The sequence below is a fragment of the Myotis brandtii genome, unplaced genomic scaffold, assembly GCF_000412655.1.
Source record: "Myotis brandtii unplaced genomic scaffold, ASM41265v1 scaffold260, whole genome shotgun sequence".
NCBI lineage: Eukaryota > Metazoa > Chordata > Mammalia > Chiroptera > Vespertilionidae > Myotis > Myotis brandtii.
The window spans coordinates 2,654,254-2,681,890 of NW_005359881.1; the positions used below are offsets into that span (position 1 = coordinate 2,654,254).

The 27,637-nt window shown below is 39.0% G+C and overlaps 1 protein-coding gene across 4 annotated transcripts in view; it reads left to right on the forward strand.

Moving 5' to 3' along the window:
* The window catches only part of NT5C3A (5'-nucleotidase, cytosolic IIIA), a 50,412-nt gene that overhangs the window by 12,281 nt on the left and 10,494 nt on the right, over positions 1-27,637 (forward strand). The window contains exons 1-5 of one of the 4 annotated variants that reach the window (XM_014541099.1): positions 12,813-12,827; positions 17,412-17,466; positions 18,266-18,363; positions 26,340-26,438; positions 27,408-27,477. In XM_014541099.1, coding sequence (XP_014396585.1) covers positions 26,340-26,438; positions 27,408-27,477 — 169 coding nt within the window. In that variant the 5' untranslated portion in view covers positions 12,813-12,827; positions 17,412-17,466; positions 18,266-18,363. Of the gene's footprint in view, positions 1-12,748; positions 12,828-17,411; positions 17,467-18,265; positions 18,364-26,339; positions 26,439-27,407; positions 27,478-27,637 lie in introns of those variants that run through there. The other 3 variants (XM_014541098.1, XM_014541100.1, XM_014541097.1) reach the window with 3 other exon arrangements.

The following is a 27,637-nucleotide window of genomic DNA, read 5'->3' on the forward strand; positions in this document are numbered from 1 at the left end:
GTGTGCAGGAGGCAGCTGATCGATGTTTCTCTCTCATTGATGTTTCTAACTCTCTATCCCTCTCCCTTCCTCTCTGTAGAAAACCAATAAAACATATTAAAAAAAAATTCTTAATATTGGCAAAGACTATATCCAGGATCATCTTGAATCTCCAGATCTGCAAGTATGGAAATGTTTATTCCAGGCAGTGACTTTGTCCTTTGAAGTCGCATTTGTCATGTTTCCTGTGTATCATCCTCATACAGCAAGTTAAACCCATGAAAAGTTTGGCTTCTTTTCTAGTAAGCCATTTTTAGGTTAGCTGGAACAGTTAGGACTTTAACCTAAAATTAAAATGCCAAAATAAGAGGCAAGGAGCATTTATTTGAAACTTAACATAATACCTAATTGGGAAAGCACTGATCCAGGCAGAAGCCCAAGACTGTTGGGGTTAGGAGACAAAGGCAAGAGGTGTTCATGAAAAAGGGAGGGGGATCAATTACACCAAGAGAAGAAAGACATTTCTGTTTGTAGAGAATCGAACAGAGTGACGCTAATTCTAAATAATGTTTTTAATTTTCAGTTCTGTCGTCATCAGGTAAGTCATAATATCTGCTTTCTTGTTATCTTTGTTAACAGTTCTTTGGGGAATAATGCTGCTTTAGGCCCAGTCCAAAGGTTATTTTGCCTGTTTCCATATTCCAAAGGTCTGAGGAGTAAGAATGCAAGGCACTTCCTCTGAGGTGGCAGCTCCGGTTCCATTTTAAAGGGTTCTGTGTGCGTACTTTTCCTACTGTTTTATGACTTGTTTTCTTTTTGTTGTGAATGCATTTACATAACAGATGGAGACATGCTTGAACTGGACACTAGGATTTTTTTTTTTTCTGGATACTAGTATTTTTAATTTGTCTAAAAATTCTTTCTGGCTAAAAGCCTGAATAGCCTTAAATGCTTTTACTTTCTTCATTTGCGTTACCAACGGGAGCCATTGATGCAAGGGGATGAACAGTATCCTCCCCCCTCCCCCCGCAAGTAGGGCTATTTTTTACAATCTCATAAGTGCTGACTGACTTTATAAACCATGACAAAGATGGGCAAACCTTACATTTTGAAGTATAAGACCCCATGTGCTAGTATTGAAGTACACCAACGGTTCTCTGTGCTCCTAGCCAGCATCAGCATCTTGTGGGAATTTGTAAGATACACAAATTCTCTAGCTCTACTCAAGATTTACTGAATCCAAAGCCGACCTGGGCGGGGGCCCAGCTCTCTGCTTCAACCTGCCCTCTGTGTGATTCTGATGCTTGCTAAAGTTGGAGAACCACTGAAGCAAACAATTCAAATCCTTACCTCCAGCAACATGACAAATTTTACAAGTCACTCAACTTCAGGAAGATTGCTGACAAATAGTCAAAAATGGGTCAGCCAAACAATGACTGTGTAAAGAGAGAACGCTGAGAAGGGTTTAGAAAAATGGGCACTTCATGTCCTCAGTTGGAGGCGGTTTACATTAGCTAAATAAATTATAGTGACGGCTAAATGATGGGGCATTTGAATAACAAGATATTGTACAGCCCGGCCAATGTGGTTCAGTAGTTGAGTGTCAACCTATGAACCAAGAGGTCACCAGTTTGATTTCTGGTCAGGGCACATGCCCCCCCAAAGAGTAAATCTGCATGAATTAACATTTTTAAAGGCTCGAAAGATAGTAACTAGAGGAAAAAGAACAAAGTGTAGAACAGTTATTGTCCCGAAAGAGACAACACCCAAGGAATGACATATGATTGTATGTCACTGGAAATTTGGGGGGAACCACACAAGAAGCTCTTCATAGTTTTTTCCTTTAACACAAGTTTATTAACATGTATATGTCAACTGTAAAGAATTTTCATAAGACTATTTTTGAGCCAAAACTGAATTAAGGAAGAAATGTAAAGAAAATTACATGAGGGTGGGAGAAAGGGAGGCAAGGAGGAGATTACAGGAGAGTTAACAAAATTATGTGCTCTCTAGAGGGTGATTATGCTTCTTCTGAAGGTTCCTTAACTTAGATGCTTCGGGCAAAGATAAACGTCTTACTAGGGAAGGTATAGTAATAGTCCTAGGGTGTGACTACCCACCATGGCCTGCGCAGTCAGGAATTTGTGATCAGATCATCCTGGGAAGTTATCTTCCATAGAACCCCCCTATTTTGTCCACACGTACATGGGAGATACCTGTGGGAAAATGAGTAACTCTCTTAGGTGGCTTAGAAGTATGCCATCTACAGTTAAGACAAAAGAGAGAAGGGCATGGGGGAGGCCTGTTTTGAGGTAGGGGGGATGAAAAGTATGGTGAAGTGAGTACAGTCCATATGCAGATTTACGTCGGCGCTTCCCCACTGGTAATGTGGAATCATGTCCATATAGCCTTCTTTTGTTTGCTTTTAAAATAACTCAGGCATCACGATATGTAGAGCTATTGAGTTGAGAGGCATATAAATAACCCTGAATCCTATTTTAACCCTTATTTTCCTTTAAAGTAGAGGTTATACTTCATATCTTTGGTATAATAATTAATTTGAAATCTAATTACCATGGTAGGTTTTCCCCCTTGAAACGGCAATCTGGGCAAGCTATACAATTCTGTGTTTTTGTCAGCAGGTGGCAGAGTTCTCTCTTTGCTCTGTATGGCACAGGGCTACATTCCTAAGTTAACTTTCTTGTTTATGCACTTTTGTTTACTCTCTTGGTGTTGCTTCAACCTATCTATCTGTACAGTATAAACCACCTGGCAAGGAGGCAACTCTGAGATGTCCCAAATTAAGTTACAGCAGGCCAGAGACCAAAAAGGGGTTATCAGTTCACAACTGCAGGGCAACACCAACAAAACACCGCCCACACTCCTGAGTGTACATTGGAATTTTGGATTATTTTCAGGTGGCTATTTCACGAATGTCTAAAAGAGAAAATAGCCAGGTGCTGTCAAACCCGAGGAGCCTCTGCTCCTCGAATTTTCCAATCTCCTGCCCACAGCTAATCCAAGTAGCAACACTTCTTCCTTACGAATCTATGTGCCTATCTCAGAACTAGCCCGTACTGTGCTCCATCCTCCTCCATCCCCTTTTTGTCCATAGCCAATGTGAATTGTTTCAGAACAACTTACCTGTTGTATAAAAACTTTTGCCAACGCCCGGATGATGGACATGCTCGCCTTCCCTCACCCACACCCCCCACCCCGCCATGCTGCTGGCAGTTTAGACGCCATGCCCCAGGACCTGTCTTCTGTTTCTTGCTACCAATGGCCTAATAAAGCCCTTTCTTTGAAAAAGAATTTCAGCCGTGGAAATTAAAATTTTGTTTTAATGTCATACTTGCGTTAAAGTCAGTGCTGTTTATCAATTCCTTACATGTTGTTTGTCTTCCTCATTTTCAAGGTCCTAGTCATGACAAGATTGCTTGGGATTGCTTAAATTGTTTGGCAACTTCCCGCTGATAAGTACATGGAAGTAGACACAGTCACGTGTGGGTTCCCGTCCTTCCTGCCCCCATTTTATCTGCTCGGCAGACTCCTCTTGGCACAGTCCTCTCGTTTGTCTCACACCAAGTGCCCCAGTTAGGGTCTGAGTTCAGAGTATTGTCATTTAAAAAAAAATCATCTATTCTTACACAGTTTCCCCCCAGGAGCGATTTGTCAGTTTATCCAGATTTCTCTGTCAAACCATTAGGGCTCTAAGGGAATGAGACCCTGGATTGATTCGGGTGGAGGGAGACAGGGAAAGTTAGAGAACCTCAGCATTATAGGATAATGAAGTGTTAGAAACTAGAAACCTACTAGGTTATCTTAAGAAAAAACTGGGCCACACTGGGATTAGGACTAGAAAACAATTAGAAGTGGGCTCCCATTTTAATTTGGCCTATTATCCAGGAACCAGGAAACAGGAAGTAAAATTTTGGGCCAACTACACAGCCCAGCTGGCAGGTGGTGTACTCATCTATGAATGTGCCTCGGAACTGGCCGGGCACAGCAGTGCCTGACTCTCGCTCTCTGAAGCTGGTTGGTGAAGCAGACTTCCCAGCAGGGATGAGAATTCCTTCTCGAGTGAAGTGTTTTTGTGTTGCTCTCTTTCAACACTTTGTCTTTCCCAGCTAATGAAATACTTGACTCTCTTTTGTCTTTTGTGCATCCCCTCTAATACATTGACAACAAAACAGATCATGTGCTTCACTGTGGATTTCCAAAAAGTTACTCACGGGGTCCACACACATGGATTTCCAGTCCTGTGACTCACTCAGCTTTAGGGAAGTTTTAGTAATTAAGGACTCAAAAACTAACTACATAAATAAATAAATAAATATAATTAAGGGCTCATGAGTACCTGAATTAAGATCCAGCTTTTTGTAAGGAATTTGCCTGTTTTATTTATGTATATTAAGCTCCATCTCCCCTTTGATTCTCTTTTTATTTCTGATGTAAAAATAAATAAATCTAGATAAGGAAAAAGAGGCTGTCTGCAATTTTACCACCTTAAAAACAAAACAAAATAAAAGAAAAAAACATATTTTAATAATTGTACTTACTACTTTCTTTTCTACGTATATAAGTATTAAGTATTATTTTTCCCAAAAGGAGATCATATTCTAACATTGTTTTTAACAAGATTATTCACTTATTAATTTGTTTCTCAGTAATACATTTATACTTCTTTTAATAACTATTATGTTACTTTAGGTTACTGTACTCTATATGGATATCACAACTTATTTTGTTTTTGTTTGTTTTTTTACTTTTTATCACAACTTATTTAGCCAGTGTCTTCATTGTGCAACACGGTTTTCATTATGAGACATGCTGGATCCATGAACAGTCTTACAGCAGCTGTGCGTGCCTGTGGCTGTTGGCCTGGAATTACTGGGTCAGGAGTGTGTGCACATCTAAGGAATGTGCCGCCAGGTTACTCTGTGGGAAGGCTGTCCCATTTACATTGCCACCGGCCTGTGTTCAGTGCCTCGCTCCCTGTTTTCCTGGGAACAGGCATCACTTTTTTCCTCCTCTTTCCAACTGATCGTTACTTCTAAGATGTCAGTTACTTTTGAAGTTGGACTTTTCAAAAGACTTGGCCATTTATTTTCTTCTTTCCTGAACCGTAGGAGTTCTCGGGTGATTTGCAAAGGCTCTTTATAAGGTGACTGTAACCACGAGAGCATGGCAGAAAGGCGCTGTCCGGGGCTTTCTGTTTGCACTCCCGTTTTTGAGCAATCTGAACGGGACCCTCCTTTTCAAGCCTTGACAGTGTGTCTTCGGAATGTTGTGCACTTGGCTCCTCGTTTACACATCGTGACTTCATTCTGTAGCCAGATGGGAGGGGAATATAGCATGTTGTTTGAATGTTTGTGTAAGTTACTCATTGGTTTACCCTCCCAGATATAGAATGAGAAAGGCAACTACAGAAAAAAAAAAAAAGGCAGGTATGATTTTGTAGATAATTTCTGTTTTATGGTCATAAGCATGACTTAACATATGCCATGTTCATTTCTTTCAAAGATGCGGTAGCATTATATATGTTCACTTTCTTTTATTTTGAGACATGTAAGTTTCTTTTAAAAATTGATTTTATTTTTTAAAATAAATTTTTATTGATTTCAGAGAGGAAGGGAGAGGGAGAGATAGAAACATCCATGATGAGAGGGAATCATTGATTGGCTGCCTCCTGCATGCCCCCTACTGGGATCCAGCCCACAACTGGGGCATGTACCCTTGGCTGGAATCGAACCCCAGACCCTTCAGACCGCAGGCTGACGCTCTATTTACTGAGCCAAACCAGCTAGAACTAAAAATTGATTTTAGAGAGGGAGGGAGACAGAAACATTGATGTGTGAGAGAAACATTGCCGTTGCCACCCACATATGCGGCCCATCCAGGACCGAACCGCAACCTAGGTATGTGCCCTGACCAGGAATTGAACTGGGATCCTTCCATGCATGTGACAACGCACAGCCAACTGAGCCACACCAGCCACAGCGGAGCATGCAATTTTAATTTAAAAAATAATCTTTATTTTCTTCTGGGTGTGTGATATAATCATTACAGAAAACACCAAAGAATACGAAGAAAATGCAATCACTTGTGACCCTATCCTTCCTCTGTAATGCTTGTTGATTCTTAGAATATATTTGATATAAAAAAGTATATTCTTTAGGTTCTTTTAAAACCTATGAGCATTTTCAAAACCTTATGATTTTTAAAACTTAAGTTATCACCCACTGCTCTTCCATATAATTCTTTGCTATATTTTCTTACATCATCAGTAGCAGCATCATCATCATTAGTTTATACTCACCGGAGGATATTTTTTCCATTTTCCACTGATTTTAGAGAGAGTGGAAGGGAAGGGGGAGAGAGACACACACACACATCTGATTGCCTTTCGCATGTGCACAGAATGGAGCCGGGGTAGAACCTGCAACCCAGTTACATGCCCTTGACGGGGAACTGAACTCAGGACCCTTTGGTGTGCAAGCCAGCGCTCTATCCACTGAGCAACACTGGCCATGGCTTACCTTATTATTTTTTAAATGAGTTTATCTAGCAAAAAGGGGGTAGTAAGTTAAGTCTTGTACTCTACATTTAAATGTATTGGATATACCATACTAATACTGAAAAAAAAAAAGCTTAAATACAATAACCTTTTACCATTTTTAATATAACCCATATCAAAATAGCAATCCTAAACAATACTATTTCTTTTTCAACAGACAGAATACCAACTGTGTGATGTGGAAAGAGTCCAAAATTAAACAAAGTTTTTCATCTTGTTCCATTCCAGGCACAAAGATTCAGATATAAAATGGAAACAATTTCAGTCCTAAGAACACAGTGCTTTTGAGGAAAGGAGAGCTAAGAAAGACTCCCTGCATTGATGATACTGTCTTACATCCAGTTTTCTTGAACTTGACCTTCCTATTGCCACAATGTCATTTACTTCTGGAGTTTAGATTCCAGAATTTATTACTTTTAAAAAGAAAATAAAAATTACATAGACTACCTTCAAGAACTTTATTTGCAAAAAAAAAGATTTATTTGAGTTTCTGAAAATTAAATTAGTCCATCTTAGATTTCTGCACGGAGTTTTTAAGAAATGCATTGAGATTAGAACCGTAGGTTTCCCTCCGTTTGTCCATGTGCGTCGATTCACAAATGCAGCAGTCAAGGTCAGCAGCAGTCACCCAGACAGAAGACGTTTTGGGAGTGATTTTCCATGAGAAAAACGTATGAGAAAGTCTTTCTTTGTTGTCTATTTTCCTAAAATGTAATACTTTATTGACTCATCTTTGTTTTTGCTCCTTAAACATTTTAAACCACATTCAAATAAGCATCTAGAGCAGCTTGTTTTAATTTTGTTTTGAAGAGTCACCGTGTTGAAGGTGGTTGACTGGTCTCCTCAGAAGAGTTCTAAGAAAAGTCTGATACCTAGACCGGCACTGTGTTGAAGGTAGTTGACTGGTCTCAGAAGAGTTCTAAGAAAAGTCTGATACCTAGACCGGTGTTTTTTTGTTGTTGTTGTTTTGTGGTTTTGTTTTTCTTTTTTAGACTAGTGTTTTGCATATTTGAAAAAACCAAACATCTTCCTATTGACATCATGCAGCAATTAGCAGGAACAACTTTTGCAAGAGTCCATATAGAGTATTGATCTCACCTCCTACTGAATTGTCTTCCTTATATGGCTTTATTGTTTTGTTTGGAATAACTTCCTAGGGTGTCAGTCAAGTTCATATTGAAGTTTAAAAATACATTGGATGTAATGAACATCATAAACTGATGAACAGAAATAGATACAGAGACAAAGAAGCATCGAACAGACTGTCAAACTACAGCAGGAAGGCAGGTCAGGGTTGGGAGAGGGTAAGAGATCAACCGAAGGACTTGTATACATGCATATAAGGATAACCAATGGACACAGACACTGGTGGGGTGGGGGGGCGGTGAGGTGTGTACAAGCAGTTGTTAGTAAAGTAATAAAATGATTTTTATGTATTGTTAGGCATTTCCAAACCTAACCTGTTTTCTAGTTTTATAAGTGAAATAAACCAGTCAGAGAAAGATAAATATCACATAATCTCACTCATTTGTGGAATATAATGAACAACATAAACTGATGAACAGTAGTAGAACCAGTACAATAGAAGCATCTAACGGACTGTACAACCTGTGAGGGAAGGCGGGGGGTAAGGGGATAGGGGATCAACCGAAGGACTTGTATGCATGCATATGGGCAGAACCAATGGACACAGACGGTAGGGGGGTGAGGGCCTGTTCTGGAGGGCAGGAGCAGGCTGGGAGAGATCAATGGGGGAAAAAGGAGACATAGGTACTACTATTTGTAATACTTGAAACAATAAAAAAAAAATACATTGGATGGTCGAATGATAATTGGATTATGGTAAACTGAATTACTAGTTAAATCTTAGATTGAATTATTGAGAAATAATACAGGTTTTACGTGGGGTTAGGAAATGATTTCTTTCACATATAACTTAATTAGTGTAATAACTTTATGCCATTTACTTCCCTATCCCAAGATTAAAGGCAAAATGAATCAAGCAGTGAATAAGTAATTAAGGTTTATATTGATAGATTTGATTTTCTCTGGGCTCTTCTGTTTTTTTCATATTTTCAAAAACTAGAGAAAGGTTTTGCTGGCAAAATACGAAGTGATTGCCTATAGGTTTTTAAGTTGACTGAATATTGTCAGTCTCTAAAAGGTAACTGGTCTCTCCGAAGTACAGATGAGTAGCCCTTTCTCCATTGATGAATACAGTTTCAGTGTCACGAGGGGAGAAAAATCTTCCGAACCTTTGAGTCGTGTAGAAGTCCTTTGGCATGTCAAGTTCAGGTTAGAGTTTGCGTTAGGAGGGGTACACGAGTGGTTTGGGTTTTTATGACAATGAGTAAAGAAACTCCAAGGCAACAGGGCCCAGAGATGAAAGTCCACTCTGCTTCCCTCTGGATCCTTTCTTTATATCCCTTCTAAAAAAAAGTACCTACAGCTATTTGAAGCAAAGTTCATTTTCTTTTGTTCAGTGTTCTGCCTCTATCCTTTTCTGCGGCACCATTTCCAAACATTCTTTTTTTTTAGACACAAAAAAAGTATTTATTGTTATGCCATCAAATTTTCCCCCATTGCCACCTGCTTCATTCAGTTCTTGTCACCTCATTGTAGGCCTTTGAATAGGTTATACTTTTCTGTGTTTCTAGTTTCTTTTCTTTTCTTTTTTTTTTTTTAAATTTCTTTATTGGTTAAGGTATCCAAACATTCTTATTTGTAAACATAGCTAGCCCTCTCGTGTAATCGTTACGTGTCTATTATTGCCTAGAAACAGCATATCCTGTGGGAAATAAAAGTGTTACAGCTCTTGTACATAAGTTACATAAGTAATGAGTGACTTAACACCTCTCCAAACCTTAGATTCCTTATCTATCAAAAAGGGGAAATTATTACCTTTCTCTTAAGGCTATGCTCATTAAAATAAATGAGAGGGTGCGTGCTTCTGGGACTCTGACACCCAGGGAAAGAAAGTGCTAGAAGAGTGTTGGTCCCCCCTGGGGGACAGTCCACCAGACATACCGTTGCACCCCCCTGCATGTACACTTACGGGGTGGAACTAGAAGGCAGCAGCCCCCTGTAGTCAGGAGGCAGCTCACACACCCCCTCTTCTCACTCTCCTTTGACTAGCAGGTGGAACCCCAGCAAAGCCAGAACCATTGTCTACCCTTAGGGACCGCAATGGCCCTCCTGATAAGTTAGTAGCCATCTTTCTTTGTTTTATTTCAGAGTAAACTGGCTGAATTCCTTGTTTCTGTCCCTATTTTAGAAACATTGTTTTAAATAGTCTATCCAGCCGAAACCGGTTTGGCTCAGTGGATAGAGCGTCGGCCTGCGGACTGAAAGGTCCCAGGTTCGATTCTGGTCAAGGGCATGTACCCGGGTTGCGGGCACATCCCCAGTAGGAGATGTGCAGGAGGCAGCTGATGGATGTTTCTCTCTCATCGATGTTTCTAATTCTCTATCTCTCTCCCTTCCTCTCTGTAAAAAATCAATAAAATATTTATAAATAAATAAATAAATAAATAGTCTATCCATATGACAGCTGGTTCTGAAGGTTGTGTGTGTGTGTGTGTGTGTGTGTGTGTGTGTGTGTGTGTGTGTGTTTTATCTTTTTTTGATTATGGGCGTGATTGGTGCTACTACTGCAACATTTTTTATTTTCCAAGGAACTCGTTTATTTTATAAAGTTCAGAACATAAAAATGGCCTCTTGATCCCATCATTGTCTTGTGTTCTGTTTTAGACTTCCTAAGCTCATATAAAGATTTATCCCCCAAATTGGACTCTTGCTGTAGATCCTTGTGGTGTTTTTTTGATTAGTAGTAGATCAGGCACACCTCAGCACATCTGTAACTGCTGCCCTCACAGAGCAGTGCTGTCCAGTGGTTTACAGGCACAGGATCTGAAGTCAGAGTGACCTGAGTTTGAATCCAGTTCTGCCACTTGCCAGCTGCAAGCCTTCCTTTAGTCACCTGTAAAATGAGGATAATAATAGCCCATCCTTCTAGGGTTATGAGTGTTAGATGAGATGAGGAATGTCAGGTGCTTAAGAAGTATCTGGCACATCATAAATGTACAATAAATTTTACCTATTTATAACAATTATTTTTAACAATTGTATCATTTTACATTTTATGTGTATACCACGATTTATTCAGCCCTCCTGTATTAATGAACATTTAGATATTGGTCATTTAGGTGTGTGTTTTTTTAAAATATGTTTTTATTGATCTTAGGGGCGGGGAGAGAGAGAGAAGAGAGAACAATGATGTGAGAAAGAAACATCAATTGGTTGCCTTCCATAAACCTGCAACTTCGGTATGGGCCCTGATGGGGAATCAAACCCTAGACCTTTCGGCGCTCCAGACGACACTGGACCAACTGAGCCACACCGGCCAGGGCAGTCATTTAGGTTGGTTAAGTTTTGAAGTTTTATAAAACAACTCTGCAATGTACATCTTTGCAACTAGGTATTTGTGTACTCTGCCTTATTTCCGTACACAAAACTGGTGTGTCAGAGAATGCATATTTTGAAACTGTGTACTCTGCCTTATTTCCGTAGGACACAAAACTGGTGTGTCAGAGAATGCATATTTTGAAAGCTTTTCATGGTGTTTCTAAATGCTGATGGAACTCTAACACCAGCATTCTTTGTTGTTGAAGATGATTTATCTTGTCATCTTTCAAAGTGATAGCTTCAAAATGAAACACCTCATTGCCCTTGAACCCCCATTACTGGAGTATAAGAGATTTCCTCTTTGTGAATTGTCTCCCCTTAGTAAAATAAGTTTTTAACATTTGGCAGAGACCAAGTTTGGATAGTTTGTTAGTGGCCTTTTTTAAAAGCAGTTGTTAAATTTTTAGGGTTTTTAAAATATATATTTTTGTTGATTTCAGAGAGGAAGAGAGAGAGAGAGAGATCAATGATGAGAGAGAATCATTGATCCACTGCCTCCTGCAGGCCCCACACTAGGGATTGAGCCAGCAACCCTGGCATGTGCCCTGACCAGGAATCGAACTGTGATGTCCTGCTTCATAGGTGGACGCTCAATCACTGAGCCAAGCTGGGTGATGGGGGTAGGAGGGTGTTTTTAACAGAGAATGCTAACTTCACGAAGTTTGATTACAGAAATGTTGCGTGGGTTTGATTTCTCTTGAGCATGACCAGAAGGCTGATATAAAAATGTATTTACAGCTGCGTAGCATATTCCTGTTCCTCCTGATAAAGCCGCACGGAGTCCGGGGCGTAATAATCAGGCCCCGACACATGGTGCTCGCACAGTGCAGTCCACTGCTCAGGCTGAGAGCAAGCCCGCTTCTCTTTAAAAGTTAAAAATGTAATAAAACTTTAAAAATGTTTCCTTCACAACAGGAAAGGAACTTTGTAAAAAAAAAAAATTTAATCATAAAGATTAGTTTTCACTATTTGTGTCCAGATTTTTTTTTTTTTTTTTTTTTTTTTAGCAAATCTATGCACGGTCTTGTTCACATTTTCAAATAACATAGGAAGATGTGAAGAAAACCATAAGCAATCCCTTTAAATCCCACTGCCCTGCAGTAAAGACTATTAATATTCTTTTGACCATACATACAGGCACCATGGCTTTTTTCTGTGTGTCTTACATGAGCTCATCTTTTAAAAATGGCAAAACATACATAACAAACGTCTACCGTTTTCACTGGTTTTAACACGGCAGCTTTCAGGAGTTTGCACTGTTGTGCAAGCACAGCACCATCCACCTCTGCAAGTCCTTCCACCCTCCAAGTGGAAACTGTACCCACTGAGCAACGCCCATCACCCCTTCCCCCGCCCCTGCCCACCACGGCCTGACCTTTTTTTAATATTGTCTTTAATGAAATACAATATTCACACAGAAAAACCCACATGCCACAAGTACGCTGACAACCCCCCAAATAAAAACCACCACGAGGAAGGAAGTATTTGTGCTAATATTGAAGTTCCTCTTTTCTCTCTGCACAGCAAGTTGTGCTCTGATAGTCCCATTGACCATCTCTGAACGGACACATTATTTCAGTCCCCCGTGTCCTGTAGGCTGATGACCAGCTCAGAGCTAGCCAGCCTGTCTGTCACCAGAGCTTAACACAGCACAGCGCTGTGGAGTAATGAGTCACAGGCCTGTTTTTGCATAGAGTGCAGCCTGGGCGTTTGGGCCCGCCCCTCAGTTGCACCTTGTGCTATATTAGGGCTGCTCAGACAGGAAGAATTTTCTTTCGCTGGTTTATCTGGTCCGGTTACCTTCGGGGTAAGTGTGTACTGCTCTTGTAGATACTGTTGTTGAACTTGATCTAACTCTTAGTTGGTTTAGTGTCTGATTGAAATTTTAGGCATTTAAAAACATGAATTAAAGAAACAAAATAGAATGATTCAGTAGAGTGCAAAACTGTAATTTGCAAAGATCTGTATATGTAAAACTTTGCAGTGTCTTAGAGCTCAGAAATGTATAGGATCTAATTTTAAGAGGTTCTTGTTAGACATGTAGATGTTAAGAAAAAAGCAAGGTACCCTCAGCAATCTCTTTTTTTTAAGGGGGGGAAAAACATTATAAGGTCCGATTTTGTTGTTCACACTGTGTGACTCGATTTTTCTGGTAGTTACATGCTTTGTGTGACTAGGATTGGGAACTATTGATTACAGCTAGTAATAAAGATAATTAATTTTATTTTGTACCGCTGAGCTTTATCCAGGATATCATGGAACAGGATTATATTGGTATGTTTCATGAATTGATAAAATCTGGATTACTCCCTTTAAGGCTTATAACAAAGTGTATGTTGTCAATTCAGATTCAAACATAAATATTACCATAAAAGGGAGAGCATTATGTAAAGAAGTTGGATTTTTTGTTGTAAAAAAAAGTCCAATGTAAACATTTTACCTTATTTTTTGTAGTTTGTTTTTTTAATCAGGAAAATTAGACAATGCAGCAGACCAGTTCTTAAAGCAGATGACTTGGTTTTTATTGGCAGCTTATATACAAGCATCTCTGCATATTGCTTCCCACCTATGCTGTGGTTCTAGGACAAATTCAAGGACAGAAGAACTCAGAGTGCCTTAAGGGTAATCAGTACAAATTACTTAATTTCTATGTGCCTTGGTTTAATGCCCCTTGAAAAAATGCTATTAGATATTAGGGCAATGTTGGTGGGGAGGATGGATGAATAAATTCTAAACTCTGGAATTATGTATTTTCATAAGTACCCACTAAATTCTGACCGGCAAGTCAAGTTTTCCTGTTTAAGAAGGTTGGTATAAATTGCCAATTTTTAAATAACTAGCCTTTGAAAACGATTTTTTTCTCTTTCCTTCTACCTCCTTCTCTTCTCCTACCCATGGATATTAAGTTTCACTTCTGTTTTATATCTGTGTGGAGAAAGTTTCACTTTCCAGTTTATATAATTTTTTTTTACTGCTGCCTTGAAAATTTAATTAGGGAGAATTATTTAAATGCCTCAATAAACTGATTTATAATGCTATGGAAATCATGAACTTACAGTTTTATTTTTTCCCATGTGCAAAGTGCCTAAGAAAGTGCTGTTATTAAAAGCTCAAGCTTAGAACAAGTAATGCAGGTTGTTGGAAAGGGTAGTCACATGGATTCACCATGGATGTGTAGCCCTGTTACCGACGCCCTGTCCAATCTATAGTAATTTGTGCTGTTCCTATGTAAGTAGTATACAGTTTGCCATTCAGGATGTCATTATCTTATTGCTGTGTAGCTAAATGATTCTTCGAGTATCAAAATTAAAGCAGAATCGTAACTTTTCGAGCTACTTATATGCAGGAATTTAATCTTTTTCATTTTCCCATAAGACTGAATCTCCAGGGCCTTTAGAAGTATTCCACTTTCATTCAAATATTCGTATAAAAGCCAGGAGCTATTTTCCATGTAGACAGAACTTTTCAGTCATTGATTTGTCACTGTATTTTCAAGGCAAAGTTGATCATCTCAGAATGAGAGGCCACGATAGCGGACACTCCTGGTTACCAAGTTCGTGCTCCTCAAGTGCGGGTCTCACCTCTCGCTTTAGCCGTTAGCCTTGCCCTACTTATTCCTTGTAAGGAACGCTGTGATAGCGGAGACCCTCCCCTCCCACAGAAAGCACAGAGGCCAATTCTTTCCCAGCTTCCCCATCAGCCAGCCCACATGTAAAGATTCCAGAGGCTTAAAACGTTGCAACTTCCTTTGAAGGGAGTTCAGAGTTCAAGGCTGGTATTTTCTATTTTTGAACATGTCTTCCCCACTCGATGTGTTTTTTCCAACAACTCTTCTCCTGCAGCATCTGCGACAGGTGACTGCTGGCAAAGGAAGCCAGAACTTTATATACCAAGTATAGGTTTACAAGCCTATTGGTTTAAAAATACCCTGCCCTCATTTTCTATGTCTTCTTTAGAATTGTGCCAGAACGCTGACATTTATGCCTTAGTCTTTACAGGTTGATAATGACCGTGACCTCGGGCTGATGTTTGCGTTTGGACCGCAGTAGCACTTTATGTGAGATTATTTTTGAGCAAGGATAAACTTTGGTCAGATTGCCGGTGAGGATTAGGAAGAATGAAAGCTCTGCAGTTGAAATTTGCATAGTGCTCAAATTATCAAAAGTAATATCCTAATTATCAATAATAATGTCCTGCTAAAATGGGAAATTTAGCAATTGCAACTTTCTGATTACTCTTTGTTTTGTGTGTTTTGTTAAATAAAATTTGAAGAGACCATGAGAAAGACAACTACTCTTTCACCTATTAACACTGCTTTTTGCTTTTTTTTTTTTTTTTTTTTTTACGAAGCCTGAATGCTCTAGAAAGAGCCATTCTTGGGGGCTGGGGGAGGAGAGAAATTGGGCTGCTTGGCCATGTGTAACAAAGGGAGCTTAGATTCCCAGATATTAAAATGTATCCTGCACTGCTTGAATTGTTTTCTTTGGACTTTTCCAGTGTTTCACGGAGTATGTGGTATTTTTGTAAACTCTATTGTACTTTTCCACATTCTCCTTCCTCTTTTTCAAGCTAATAAAATGGTTTTATTTAAACAGTGCCTTCTAGAAGTTTAAACTCCTTTTCAGATATTAAACGTCAAAGAATAACCACAGGCACTTAATAGTGTATGCGTTGGTTATATAAAGAAACAGACTTGTAGGCAGCTTCTCGGACATCTTTGTTTAAGCTAGATGACTGATGGAAGGAACATAGGCTAAAGGTTACTTAAATTTGACTCTGTGTTTAACTATGCCTACAATCATTTAAAGACTACTGACCCGCCCCCCTCAAAAAAATAAAGACTACTAACCCCCAAACTACCATTAAAATTAAATTTTGGGGTGCTGATCAAATGTTTTATGAGTTATATAGAGTGTATGTCTATGCAGATGGATACTACATTATTTTTTCACGTGTGAAAAATTAGAGGTATCTTACTATTTGAAAATATTTTTACTCAACTCCAAGATGCCATCAATTATACGATCAATTTACTAGTAGCCTTTCTGAGGAAGGAGGGAAAATACTTTTTTATAAGACACATTTCCCAGTTATATGCAGTTAAAATGGAAGGGGGAGAGGGATAGGTTTCAGATTTTTTTAAAAAATACATTTTGTTGATTTTTTACAGAGAGGAGGGGAGAGGGATAGAGAGTTAGAAACATTGATGAGAGAGAAACATCAATCAGCTGCCTCCTGCATGCCCCCTACTGGGGATGTGCCCGCAGCCAAGGTACATGCCCTTGACCGGAATCGAACCTGGGACCCTTGAGTCCGCAGGCCGACACTCTATCCCAGCCGTGGGCAAACTACGGCCCGCGGGCCGGATCCGGCCCATCCGGCCCGTTTGAAATGAATAAAACTAAAAAAAAAAGACCGTACCCTTTTATGTAATGATGTTTACTTTGAATTTATATTAGTTCACACAAACACTCCATCCATGCTTTTGTTCCGGCCCTCCGGTCCAGTTTAAGAACCCATTGTGGCCCTCTAATCAAAAAGTTTGCCCACCCCTGCTCTATCCACTGAGCCAAACCGATTAGGGCTAGGTTTCAGATTTTAAAGAATTTTTATAGATCTGCTACCACACATTCTAATTATCAAGAACACAGATCTAATGTCCAACTTCTATTACTAGAGTTTAAGGAAAAGTCTGACTTTTTATCTGACTCTGTATAATGTTTCTCCTTACATTATTTTTCTATATTCCTTCATTGGTTTAATAATAGTAAAGCATCATTTTCCCACAAATTTCAACCTCACATGTAGAGAAAATGTTGATAAAATGTTCATGTAGTAAAGCATTTTCTTGCAAATATCTACTTCACTTTAACTGTTCAAACCTTCTTAACACCATAGAAGTTCTTGTAGGAGGGCTGCGAATTCTCCGTATACAACTTTTAACCCTGGCCCTAGGTGGTTTGGCTCATTGGATAGAGCATTAGCCTGCAGACTCAAGGATCCTGGGTTCGATTCCAGTCAAGGGCACATGCCCGGGTTTCGGGCTCCATCCCCCGTGGGGGGCGTGCAGGAGTCGGCTGATCAATGATTCTCTCTCATCATTGATGGTTCTCTCTCTCCCTCTCTCTTCTTCTCTGAAATTAAAAAAGAAAAGAAAAGAAGAAAAGAGTATCTATAAATCTTTTAACCTCGAATTTTGGGAGAAAGAGTGAAATCTTTACAGAGGTCCTTAGGAAAAGAAAAAGGATGCCTTCAGTAACTTGGTATTTAACTAAATCCAAAAGTACCGTCTTAGTGTGTCATTAACATACAGGAGGAACCTGAAATGTATGTGTGTCACGTGTACCTTTTTTCTCTCTCTTTTACTGTGACCTCACCTGGGAAAATCCAGAAGATTGGATAACCAAGATATGACTAATCAAGATTCTGCTGTACATGTGAAAATGGTGGGTATTTAAATATTTCCAGCTCCATTTATTAATGGTGACTCTTCGCCACCTTTACCTCTGCCTCTACCCTGATCATTCATTATGGGACTGTAACTTGATGCAGATCTTTCTTCACAATGTTTGACTTACAGTAGTACCTCAAATATTTGTTGAATTGAATTCCAACTTACCTTTGACATATTTTTTGGTTGAAATACAATGTGCATTTGAGTGTTTCTAGGCATATGAGATGGTTCCCCCATTCCTTTTTGTGCTAGATTTTCCTTGCTCAACAACACATGTAAATCATACAGTGTGAGATATTTTATCTTAGGCCTCTGAATTAAAAATGGCAAGATTTTACATTAAAAACAAACTTCTTGCCTGGCCAGCGTGGCTCAGTGGTTGAGCATCGACCTATGAACCTGGAGGTCACAGTTCAATTCCTGGTCAGGGCACAGGCCCAGGTTGTGGGCTTAATCCCCAGTGTAGGGCATGCAGAAGACAGCCAATCAATGATTCTCTCTCATCATTGATGCTTCTATCTCTGTCACCCTCTTCCTTCCTCTCTGAAATCAATAAAAATATAAAAAACAAAAAAACCTTCTTGGCCGTAGCTGGTTTGGCTTAGTGGATAGAACATTGGCCTGCAGACCTAAGGGTCACGGGTTCGATTCCAGTCAAGGGCACCAGACTTCGGTTGCAGGCTCAATCCCCAGCCTTCCTTGGGGCGCGTGCGGGAGGCAGCCAATCAAGGTGTCTCTCACATCAATGTTTCTCTCTCTCTGTCTCTGCCTCTCCCTTCCACTCTCTCTAGAAGTCAATGGAAAAATATCCTTGGTGAGGATTAACAGCAGCAACAAAAAACTCCTTGGACAATGATAAAGTTCATTGCATTACGGACATTAGGTCGAGGTAGGAAAAATATAGTCTTTGCCATCAGAACTGGCTTCAAATCTGACCTTAATCCTTGAGAGCTATGATGCCCTCGAAAGAGGGCAACAATCTCAGCTTTAAGAAACAGGAATGAAACCACCAAACTCTTGTTCTTATTCATATTTTCCCTCATCTTTATTGAGGTATAATTGACAAATAAAATCTTAAGATATTTTAAGTATGCAATGATGATTTGACATATGTATGCATTGTGAAAGGATTCCTCTGTCTCATTAACACATCCATTACTTTTCACATAGTCACTGTTTTTTTTTGCTGGGTTTTTTTTGGTGAGAACATTGAACTTCTACTCTATCAGGAAATTTCAGTTATACAAAAATATAAATTTCAACTATGTAATAGTTTATAGTTACAAACTACAGTCACCATGTTTTACATTAGATCCTCAGACCTTACTCATGTTATAACTGAAATGTTCTTACTTACACTTGATGAAAAAGTATGTTAAGTGCCTACTAGCACATAGTAAGCACTCTAAATGTTAATCTCTGTATTATGTTAGTGAGTGTTGTAACTATGTAAGTAGCATTTTTAAAAAAATTATCTTTATTGTTGAGGTATTACAGATGTCCGCTTTGTTTGTTTACTTTTTCCCCATTGAGTCCCTCCTCCCCGCACCTGCCCCTCCCAAGCCTTCCGTACATTTGTCTGTGTCCATGGGCTATGCATATATGCATAAAAGTTAATGTCCCCTCCCCTCCACTTTCCCTCTGAAATTCATCAGTCTGTTCATGGTTCTATATCTCGGGATCCATTTTGTTCATCAGTTTATTTTGTTCATTAGATTCCACATATGAGTGAGATCATGAGATACTTATAATAAACTCAAAATGGATAAAAGACTTAAATGTAAGTCGTGAAACCATCAAAATCCTAGAAGAAGCCATAGGCAGCAAAATCTCAGACATCTCTCGTAGCAATATGTTTACAGATACATCTCCTAGGGCAAAAGCAAGTAAGGAGAAAATAAACAAATGGGACTACATCAAAATAAAAAGCTTCTGCTTCTTATTTCTTTATTTTAGCAAAATAAAATATCAACAAAATGAAAAGGGAGCCCACTGTGTGGGAGAACATATTTGGCAATGATACATCTGATAAAGGGTTAATATCTCTTTGTTTCTTGAGTCTGACTAAAGGTACATCAATTTTGTTATTCTTTTCAAAGAACCAGCTCTTGGTTTTGTTGATAATTTGTGTTTGGTTTTTTTAGTCTCTATGTCATTTATTTCCACTCTGATCTTCATGATTTCCTTCCTTGTACTTACTCTGGGCTTTTCTTGTTATTCTCTTTCTATATCTTTAAGTTTATGGTAGATAGTTCTTTAGAAGTTTTTCTTGTTTTTTTTGAGGTAGGCCTGTAGTGCTATGAACTTCCCTCTCAGGACTTTCACTGTATCTCAGAGATTTTGGGTTGTTGTGTGTTCATTTTCATTTGTTTCCAGGAAGTTTTTTCTTTCTTTCTTGATCTCTTTGGTAACCCAGTTTAATAACATACTCTTTAGCCTCGACGTTTGAATGTTTCTGAGTGTTTTTATTGTAGTTGATTTCTAATTTATGCCATTGTGATGTGAGAAGATGCTTGATATGATTTCAGTCTTCTTAAACTTGTAGAGACTTAGTTTGTGTCCTAACATGTGGTCTGTCTTTGAAAATGTCCCATGTGCACTTGGAGAAGAATGTATATTCTGTAGTTTTGGGGTGAAATGTTCTGTAAATGTCAGTTAATTCCATCTGATCTAATTCCATCTGATCTTTTGATTGGCACATTAGATTATTATTGATAGGTGCTTATTTGTCATTTAGGATCAATGTTTCCTTGTGGATTTTTTTTGTTTAGAAGATTTATCCAGTGATGTCAGTGTTTAAGTCCCCTACTATGATTGTATTGCTGTCCATCTCTCCTTTAAAATCCTCTAGAAGTTTTTGTTTGTTTGTTTTTATATTTGGATACTCCTGTATTGGGTACATATATGTTTACCAGAGTTATATCCTCTTGTTGTATCGATCCCTTTAGTATTATGACGTGGCCTTCATTGTCTCTTATTATGGCCTTCATTTTTTTTAGTACTTTTTTCTTAATTGATTTCAGAGAGGCAGGGAGAGGGAGAGAGAGATAGACACATCAATGATGAGAGAGAATAATTGATTGGCTGCCTCCTGCACACCCCCTACTGGGGATTAAGCCCACAACCTGGGCATGTGCCCTGACCAGAAATCAAACTTTGACCTCCTGGTTCATAGGTCAACGCTCAACCACTGAGCCACACTAGCCAGGCATTATGGCCTTCATTTTGTTTAAATATTTTATTGATTTTTTACAGAGAGGAAGGGAGAAGGATAGAAAAGAAACATCGATGAGAGAGAAACATCGATCAGCTGCCTCCTGCACACCCCCTACTGGGGATGTGCCCGCAACCAAGGTACATGCCCTTGACCGGAATCGAACCTGGGACCCCTGAGTCTGCAGGCTGATGCTCCATCCACTGAGCCAAACCGGCCAGGGCAATGGCCTTCATTTTGAAGTCTATTTTGTCAGGTATGAGTATTGCTACCCGTTTTTTGTTGTTTTTTCCATTTCCATTTGCCTGGAAACTTTTCCCCCTTCCTTTCACCTTCATTCTGTGTGAGTCTTTTGTTCTGAGATGAGTTTCTTGTAGACAGTATATAGTTGGATCATGTTTTCTTATCCATTCAGCTACTCCCTGCCTTTTGGTTGGCACATTAGGTTAATATTGATAGGTGCTTATTTGTTGCCATTCTTAGTCTTTATGCCTGTGTTCTTCTCTCTTTATTTCTTCTTCTTACACCAGTCCCTTTAGCATTTCTTGCAGTGGTAATAAGTTCTTTTAGCCTTTTTTGTCTGTGAAACTCTTTTTTAAAAAATATTTTTTATTGATTTTAGAGAGGAAGGGAGAGGGAGGGAGGGAGAGAGATAGAAACATCAATGATGAGAGAGAATTATTGATCAGCTTCCAATCCCACTGGGGATTGAGCCCGCAACCCAGGCATGTGCCCTGACCAGGAATCGAACTGTGACCTCCTGGTTCTTAGGTTGACACTCAACCACTGAGCCATGCCGGTTGAGCAAACATGTGTCTCTTTTTAAAGCAAGTAACTTGTATGTAGCCAGCCCACAAAAAAAATATGGGAGGAAAAGAAGCCAAAGATTATGTATATTTATATATTTTTTCTATCAAGGTGATGTATACTTACATGTTTTTTATTATCATTACATTAATTTGCACACTTTTTGCCTTGGGCTTGCTTTTCTAAAAATATTGATGCAACTTATAAATTGAAAGCCCCTTAGGATGTCAGCCTGAACTTTTCATGGCCTGCCCCCAAATCTCTCCTTCCAGACTTCACACACACACACACACACACACACACACACACACACACACACACACACACACACACAATTTCCATGGTCACTTAGGTTTTAGACAAACAGAGCTATTTATCTTTCTCCCCCATTAGACCCTGTACTTTGATTCCTTCCCCGTCTCAGCATATCCAAATCCTGCTTCTCTTTGAAAGCCTAGCTCAGCATAAATAATCTCTGTTCCATTGTATTTCATCTGGATGTCTTGGCAAGGCAGTCGTTATTATAATCCATATTATAGAATATGTATCTTAAATGTAAGAAGTATATCTTGTTAAAACTTTGTATTGCTTACAGACCTGTTTAACATAGTGCCTTAAGAAAATAAAAAGAAAAAAACAAAAGAACAACAACAACAAAAAAAAACATAGTGCCTTATACTTAATAACAATATGGTGAATGAATGAAAGAAAGAATTTTGCCTACATGACCTTAATGTGGAGATAGGCCAAATACAGGGTGTCTCCCCTCCAAAATTAAATGTTTCATTTTCAAAATATAATAAGATCTGCAGCTATCAGCTGTTAAAGTATATATACATTTTTTTTGGATATCCTGTATGTGGGAGGGAGGGGGAGATGGTTCTCACTAAGATTTAGTAGTGCATAATCCTCCCATAAATCATAGAATCATCTGTGTATGTGAGTAAATGTGCCAGTCTGAGCAGGTGTATTTCAATCTATACTTTTTATGTAGTTACATAAAAAATCTTAGTGCCTACTCCTTTTAAAAAAACACACATATATTTTATTGATTTCAGAGAGGAAGGGAGAGGGAGAGATAGAAACATCAATGATGAGAGATAATCATTGATAGGCTGCCTCCTGCACGCCCCCTATTGGGGCGTGGGCCCTGACCAGGAATCGAACTGTGACCTCCTGGTTCATAGGTCATTACTCAACCACTGAGCCACGCTGGCCGGGCAATACTCACTGCTTTATACCAATGTAGTAATGAAGTCTTTTGCTTGTACCAAATGTTAACATTAGGAAACAAAGAAAAATACATCCCCTGAAAGCTTTGGACAGACATTCTTAAGTAATTTAAACTAATTTTTTAATGTAGGCTATTTTTTGAAAAATTCAGGTAAACATCACTAGGATAATTTTCTGAGTATACCATGCAGCTACTCATTTATATCAGTAAATATACCTGTAAGATAATCTATATATATGAAAGCCTAAGCAAGCGTTACAACTGGTTGACCAAACGACTGGTTGACTGGTCACTATGATGCGCACTGACCACCAGGGGGGCAGACGCTCAACGCAGGAGCTTCCGCCTGGTGGTCAGTGCTCTCCCACAGCCAACCTCCCTTGGCCGGCCAACTCCCGTGGTCCCTCCCACGGGCCTGCCAGCCCTGATCGGCCCCTATCAGGACTGGGCGAGACAGCCACGATCGCTGGCCAGGCCGAGGGACCCCACCTGTGCATGAATTCGTGCACCGGGCCTCTAGTATCAAATAATATCGCTATAGAGTTTTGAATAAACCTGTGTATCTTTGAAATCAACATCTTTAGAAATCACTGCTTTTTGAATATGCAAGTAGACTAATAGGAAGTAGACTAAATGTTTAATTTTCTTGGTTTTATCTGTGCAAATGCAATATTGTAAAGATCAGCCAGAATGAATGTATGTTAGGTTTTCTTAGTCATCTTTAGTGTTGATTCAGATCAGGCTCCAATCTACCAAAGTCCTCTGGTTCTTGTCAGGAAAGCCTTGCTCCTTCCCCAACCTTTTCCTTATGGTCTTATAACAGGAATCTGCTTTCTTTCTTCACAAATGATGGAAATGTTTAGCCTCTTATTTATTTTCCATAAAATTGTATTGTAATCAAATTGCAACGTCTTTGGACAATTCACAGTAGCTTGCCCTTCAAATGTGAAGCATGGTGACTTTATGTGCCACCAAGCAGGTATATTTTTGTCCAAGAATATGGGAGAAGAGATCTGAGGAGGAAACAAAAAGTATGATGAAACGCATACTCCTGCAGTGTGCTTCTTAACGTTCTGATAATCTCTGACACATTTCATACATATTTACTTAAGTTCTATTTCTGAGGCCTGTTCTAAAATATTTGAGTAAGCCCAGCCGGTATGGCTCAGCGGTTGAGCGTCGACCTATGAACCAGGAAGCTGCTGATTAATGATTCTCTCTCCCTCTACCTTCCTCTCTCTGAAATTTAAAAAAATATTTGAGTAAAATGCCCAATATCTGAGAAGTACTTAGTGACGTTGTATGTGTACTGCGGGGAGGTTGGAGCAGTGTTACCATATAACCCAAGGCGGATATAATTATGATTCTTATATTTCTCACACCTGTCACCTCCACCCTGTGTGTTCTCTGGAGCAAGCAGCTGCTTTCTCACCTGTTACTTCACTGTAGTGGCACTTGGGTATCCGCTGCTCCTGTGTCTATAACTGAATGGTTGTGTGTTGTGCAGAAGCAGGGACACCAATGCCTGTGGACCTGGTTCTTCCAGGCCCGGTGATGTTGCATAAGCCAGTCTACAAGTTGTTAGCCTCGCAGAACTCGGGCTCCTCTGAAGCAGGCATGATCCTGTTCTCCTATCCATTCTCTGAAACCTGAGGATGTGATTTGCTTGAGGCAGGATGTCTTCCTCAGTACAGATACACTGCAGTAAAATGTTTCATTTTCTTGGAGAAAATACAACCGGTGACATATCTCCTCTGTTGCTTTTCAAAGTAATGAGTTCTTGAATCACGCATATGCTGCTTACTATGCATCTGTCACCTAAGGCCGCGGTAGGAGCAGAATGCCGTTGTCAGGAGATGAATTTACTAGCGGAGATGTTTGTGAGGGTGCTATGGCAGTGAAGAATGGATTACGTGCCTGTTTCTCTCATCTATTGAAAAATCACTATAAATATTTAGAGGACCTTCTTCAATGGGTTGAAATCCTGTAAAGTCCAGTTAAATGAAAAGGCTCGCTGTGTGAAGGTTGGTTACATTGCAGGTGATCGGGTCCTACTTCAACACGGCTCTTTGAAAGGAAGTCTATTGTGAGTCCAGGTCTTTCATTCATGGAGAAAATTTTAATGTCGCATTTCTCTTTCCTGGACACTTCTGTATCCCTCTTGCAGTCTTTGGGAAACAGTTTAGCTGTTTCCCAATTTTTCTAATCTTGTCCTTTAGGTAGAGATAGCATGGGGCCTGATAGACTTACCTGGTCAGGCTCTCTTGTAGCAAAGATCTAAGACCTAGGGGATTTTTTCATAACCGTGTCCATTACACAGGTGAAATGTGTTAACATTGGTGATAACACACCCAGAATAGTAGAATATGAAATGGATAAAGATTTTCAGGAACAAGCCAGTATGGGACCTTGATTTGAGCGTCTGTAATTGTCTTTTTACATTGTGGGTCGACTATTAAATGACCTATACTTCCCTCCTCCAGGTCTACTTGTCATGCGCTATGAGAGCACCGTGCTGGTGCTGAATTTACTCTGACCCGTTTCATTCTGTCTGCAATAGGGTAGGGAATAAACAAACATTAAGCTGTGAGAAACACTAAAGCCTGCATAAACCATCCTTGTAGCAGCCTAAACCCAGTTGGTCTTATGCTTTTCAGTAGTTATCCTAACTTGAAGTAAATCTGTTGTAAAATTTTTGCCATGAACAATGAAGTTATTTGGAATATAGTACAATAAAGGAGAAAACATCTTGAATCAACTTTTCCAATTAAACATATTAGAATTATATGTAAAAGGTAAATTTGTGGGAAATAATCGTGTAATATTTGTTTCCTTTCTGCTAATAAAGTTTTGAAGATGTAAATGTGAATACAAATTAAATCGTAAGCAGAAAGGTTCTTACAAGAAAACTCTTTTATCACAAAGTTCAAATATTCTCTAGTCAGTTCTTGCTTTCCATTTTGGTTAAGGAATTCTGTTAATTTTCTTATAACTATCTATCTTATATAATAAAAGGCTAATATGCAAGTTGTCCCCTCAACCAGGAGTTTGACCATGGAGCAGGGCCGGCCAGCCAACCTCCTGCTTCCCCTCCCCCACCTGGGCCCTTATCAGTGTGGGCCCGCCGGACCCCACCTGTGCACAAATTCATGCACCGGGCCTCCAGTGTAATAATATTCAGAAAACCCGAAGCAAAAGTAAATTATGAGAATGAAATAAACTGTGCATATACATGCATGTTTGCAATCAGAGAAATGAAAATAATGAAAAATAAAACGGTTGTTTATCTTTGGGTAATACAATTCCAAGCAATTTCTTTTTCTGTAACTTCTGTGCTAAGCATGCATGACTTTTATAATTAGAAAAATTACACTGATAATGTGTTAATTACCAATGTAGTTTTATCTTAATCTTAATCTTCTAGATGGAAACTACTGATGTGCTTTGAGAAATTTTGTGTATAAATAACAATTTGATACCATGGTTTGCTTGTTTTTATATAATGCCTCAATATCTTAAAACCTTTAAATGATATAAGCTGCTGCTTGGTATCAAAGGAACCTGAGAAAAGAGAAATGAAAAATAGTCAGTTACTTTCCTTTTATTTTAGATGCCAGAATTCCAGAAGAATTCGGTTCGCATCAAGAACCCCACAAGAGTAGAAGAAATCATCTGTGGTCTCATCAAGGGGGGAGCTGTCAAACTTCAGGCGAGTAGCCATCACGAAGCCTGTATTGCTAGGCCTTTATTTCTATGGTCAAGTAGACATATTCATCTCATGTTTTGCCGAAATCTCAGCAAAGAAAGTTCAGATAGATGAGCTTTGCCTATCCTTCAGAATGTAAAATCTGAAAGATAGGTCTAGTGCTTGTCAGAAATTCATAGAATGCCCTGCTGTAAACGAACAAAACCTAATAGTCTTGAAATAAATTTAGCTCTTCTTTAATTTTAAGTACTAATTTAACTAATACTGTGCATAAGTATTCAACTATTTTAAGAATAATGTTAAATATGTACAGTTTCAAGTTGCTATTTCATCTTTTAATTAAATAAATCATAATAGTTAAATGAAGTTGTCACTATGTGGGATAACTGATTTTTAAAAAGTTTTTTTAAGGGATGTTTAAAAAAAAAATAAGGGATGTTTTAAATGTAAACTAAATCAACAGTCTGGATAGTCAGTGAAAATAAATCTTTTTTTTTTTTTGTAAAAATATTTAACCCAATCTCCTAAATTGCAAGAGCTGGCAAACTGTTACCAGGTATGATTCATTGATTGATATAGTTTATTTACCTATATAGACAAGTTACACCTAGAATGTAACAGTGTCAGTGACTAAGCTTCATATACTTTAAATGCTTTCATTGCATTTTTGTACATTGACCCAGGGGGTTGAAATTGTGCAGTGTTTTATCTCTATGGCCTGCAATTGCAAATTCCTATACTGATTAATCAGTGGATTTCATGTGGTATCGCTTGGGCACATAAGATATTGCTTGCAGTTAAGGTAATTCTCAGGGCTTTGTATATGAGCTGCATTAGAAAACTCAATGTAGAGGGAATAGCTTATAATGGGGGCTGGGCACTGAGCACAGTCTTGTGCCTCTGGCAAGCTTGCAGATACGCGTCTGGCCTTGCAGCTGTGTTTTCAGATTGGTTTTTCCCCTTTTCTTACAGATAATAACAGACTTTGATATGACACTGAGTAGATTTTCCTACAAAGGAAAAAGATGTCCAACATGTCATAGTAAGTGTGGCCCTATTAACAAATTCACGAAAGCAACCATTATTTTAAGATCCTTTTCTACTGATATTATGTATTAGAGTGGGTTGTTGTTGTTTTTTAAATCTTTATTGTTCAGATTATTACAGTTGTTCCTCTTTTTTCCCCCCCATAGCTCCCCTCC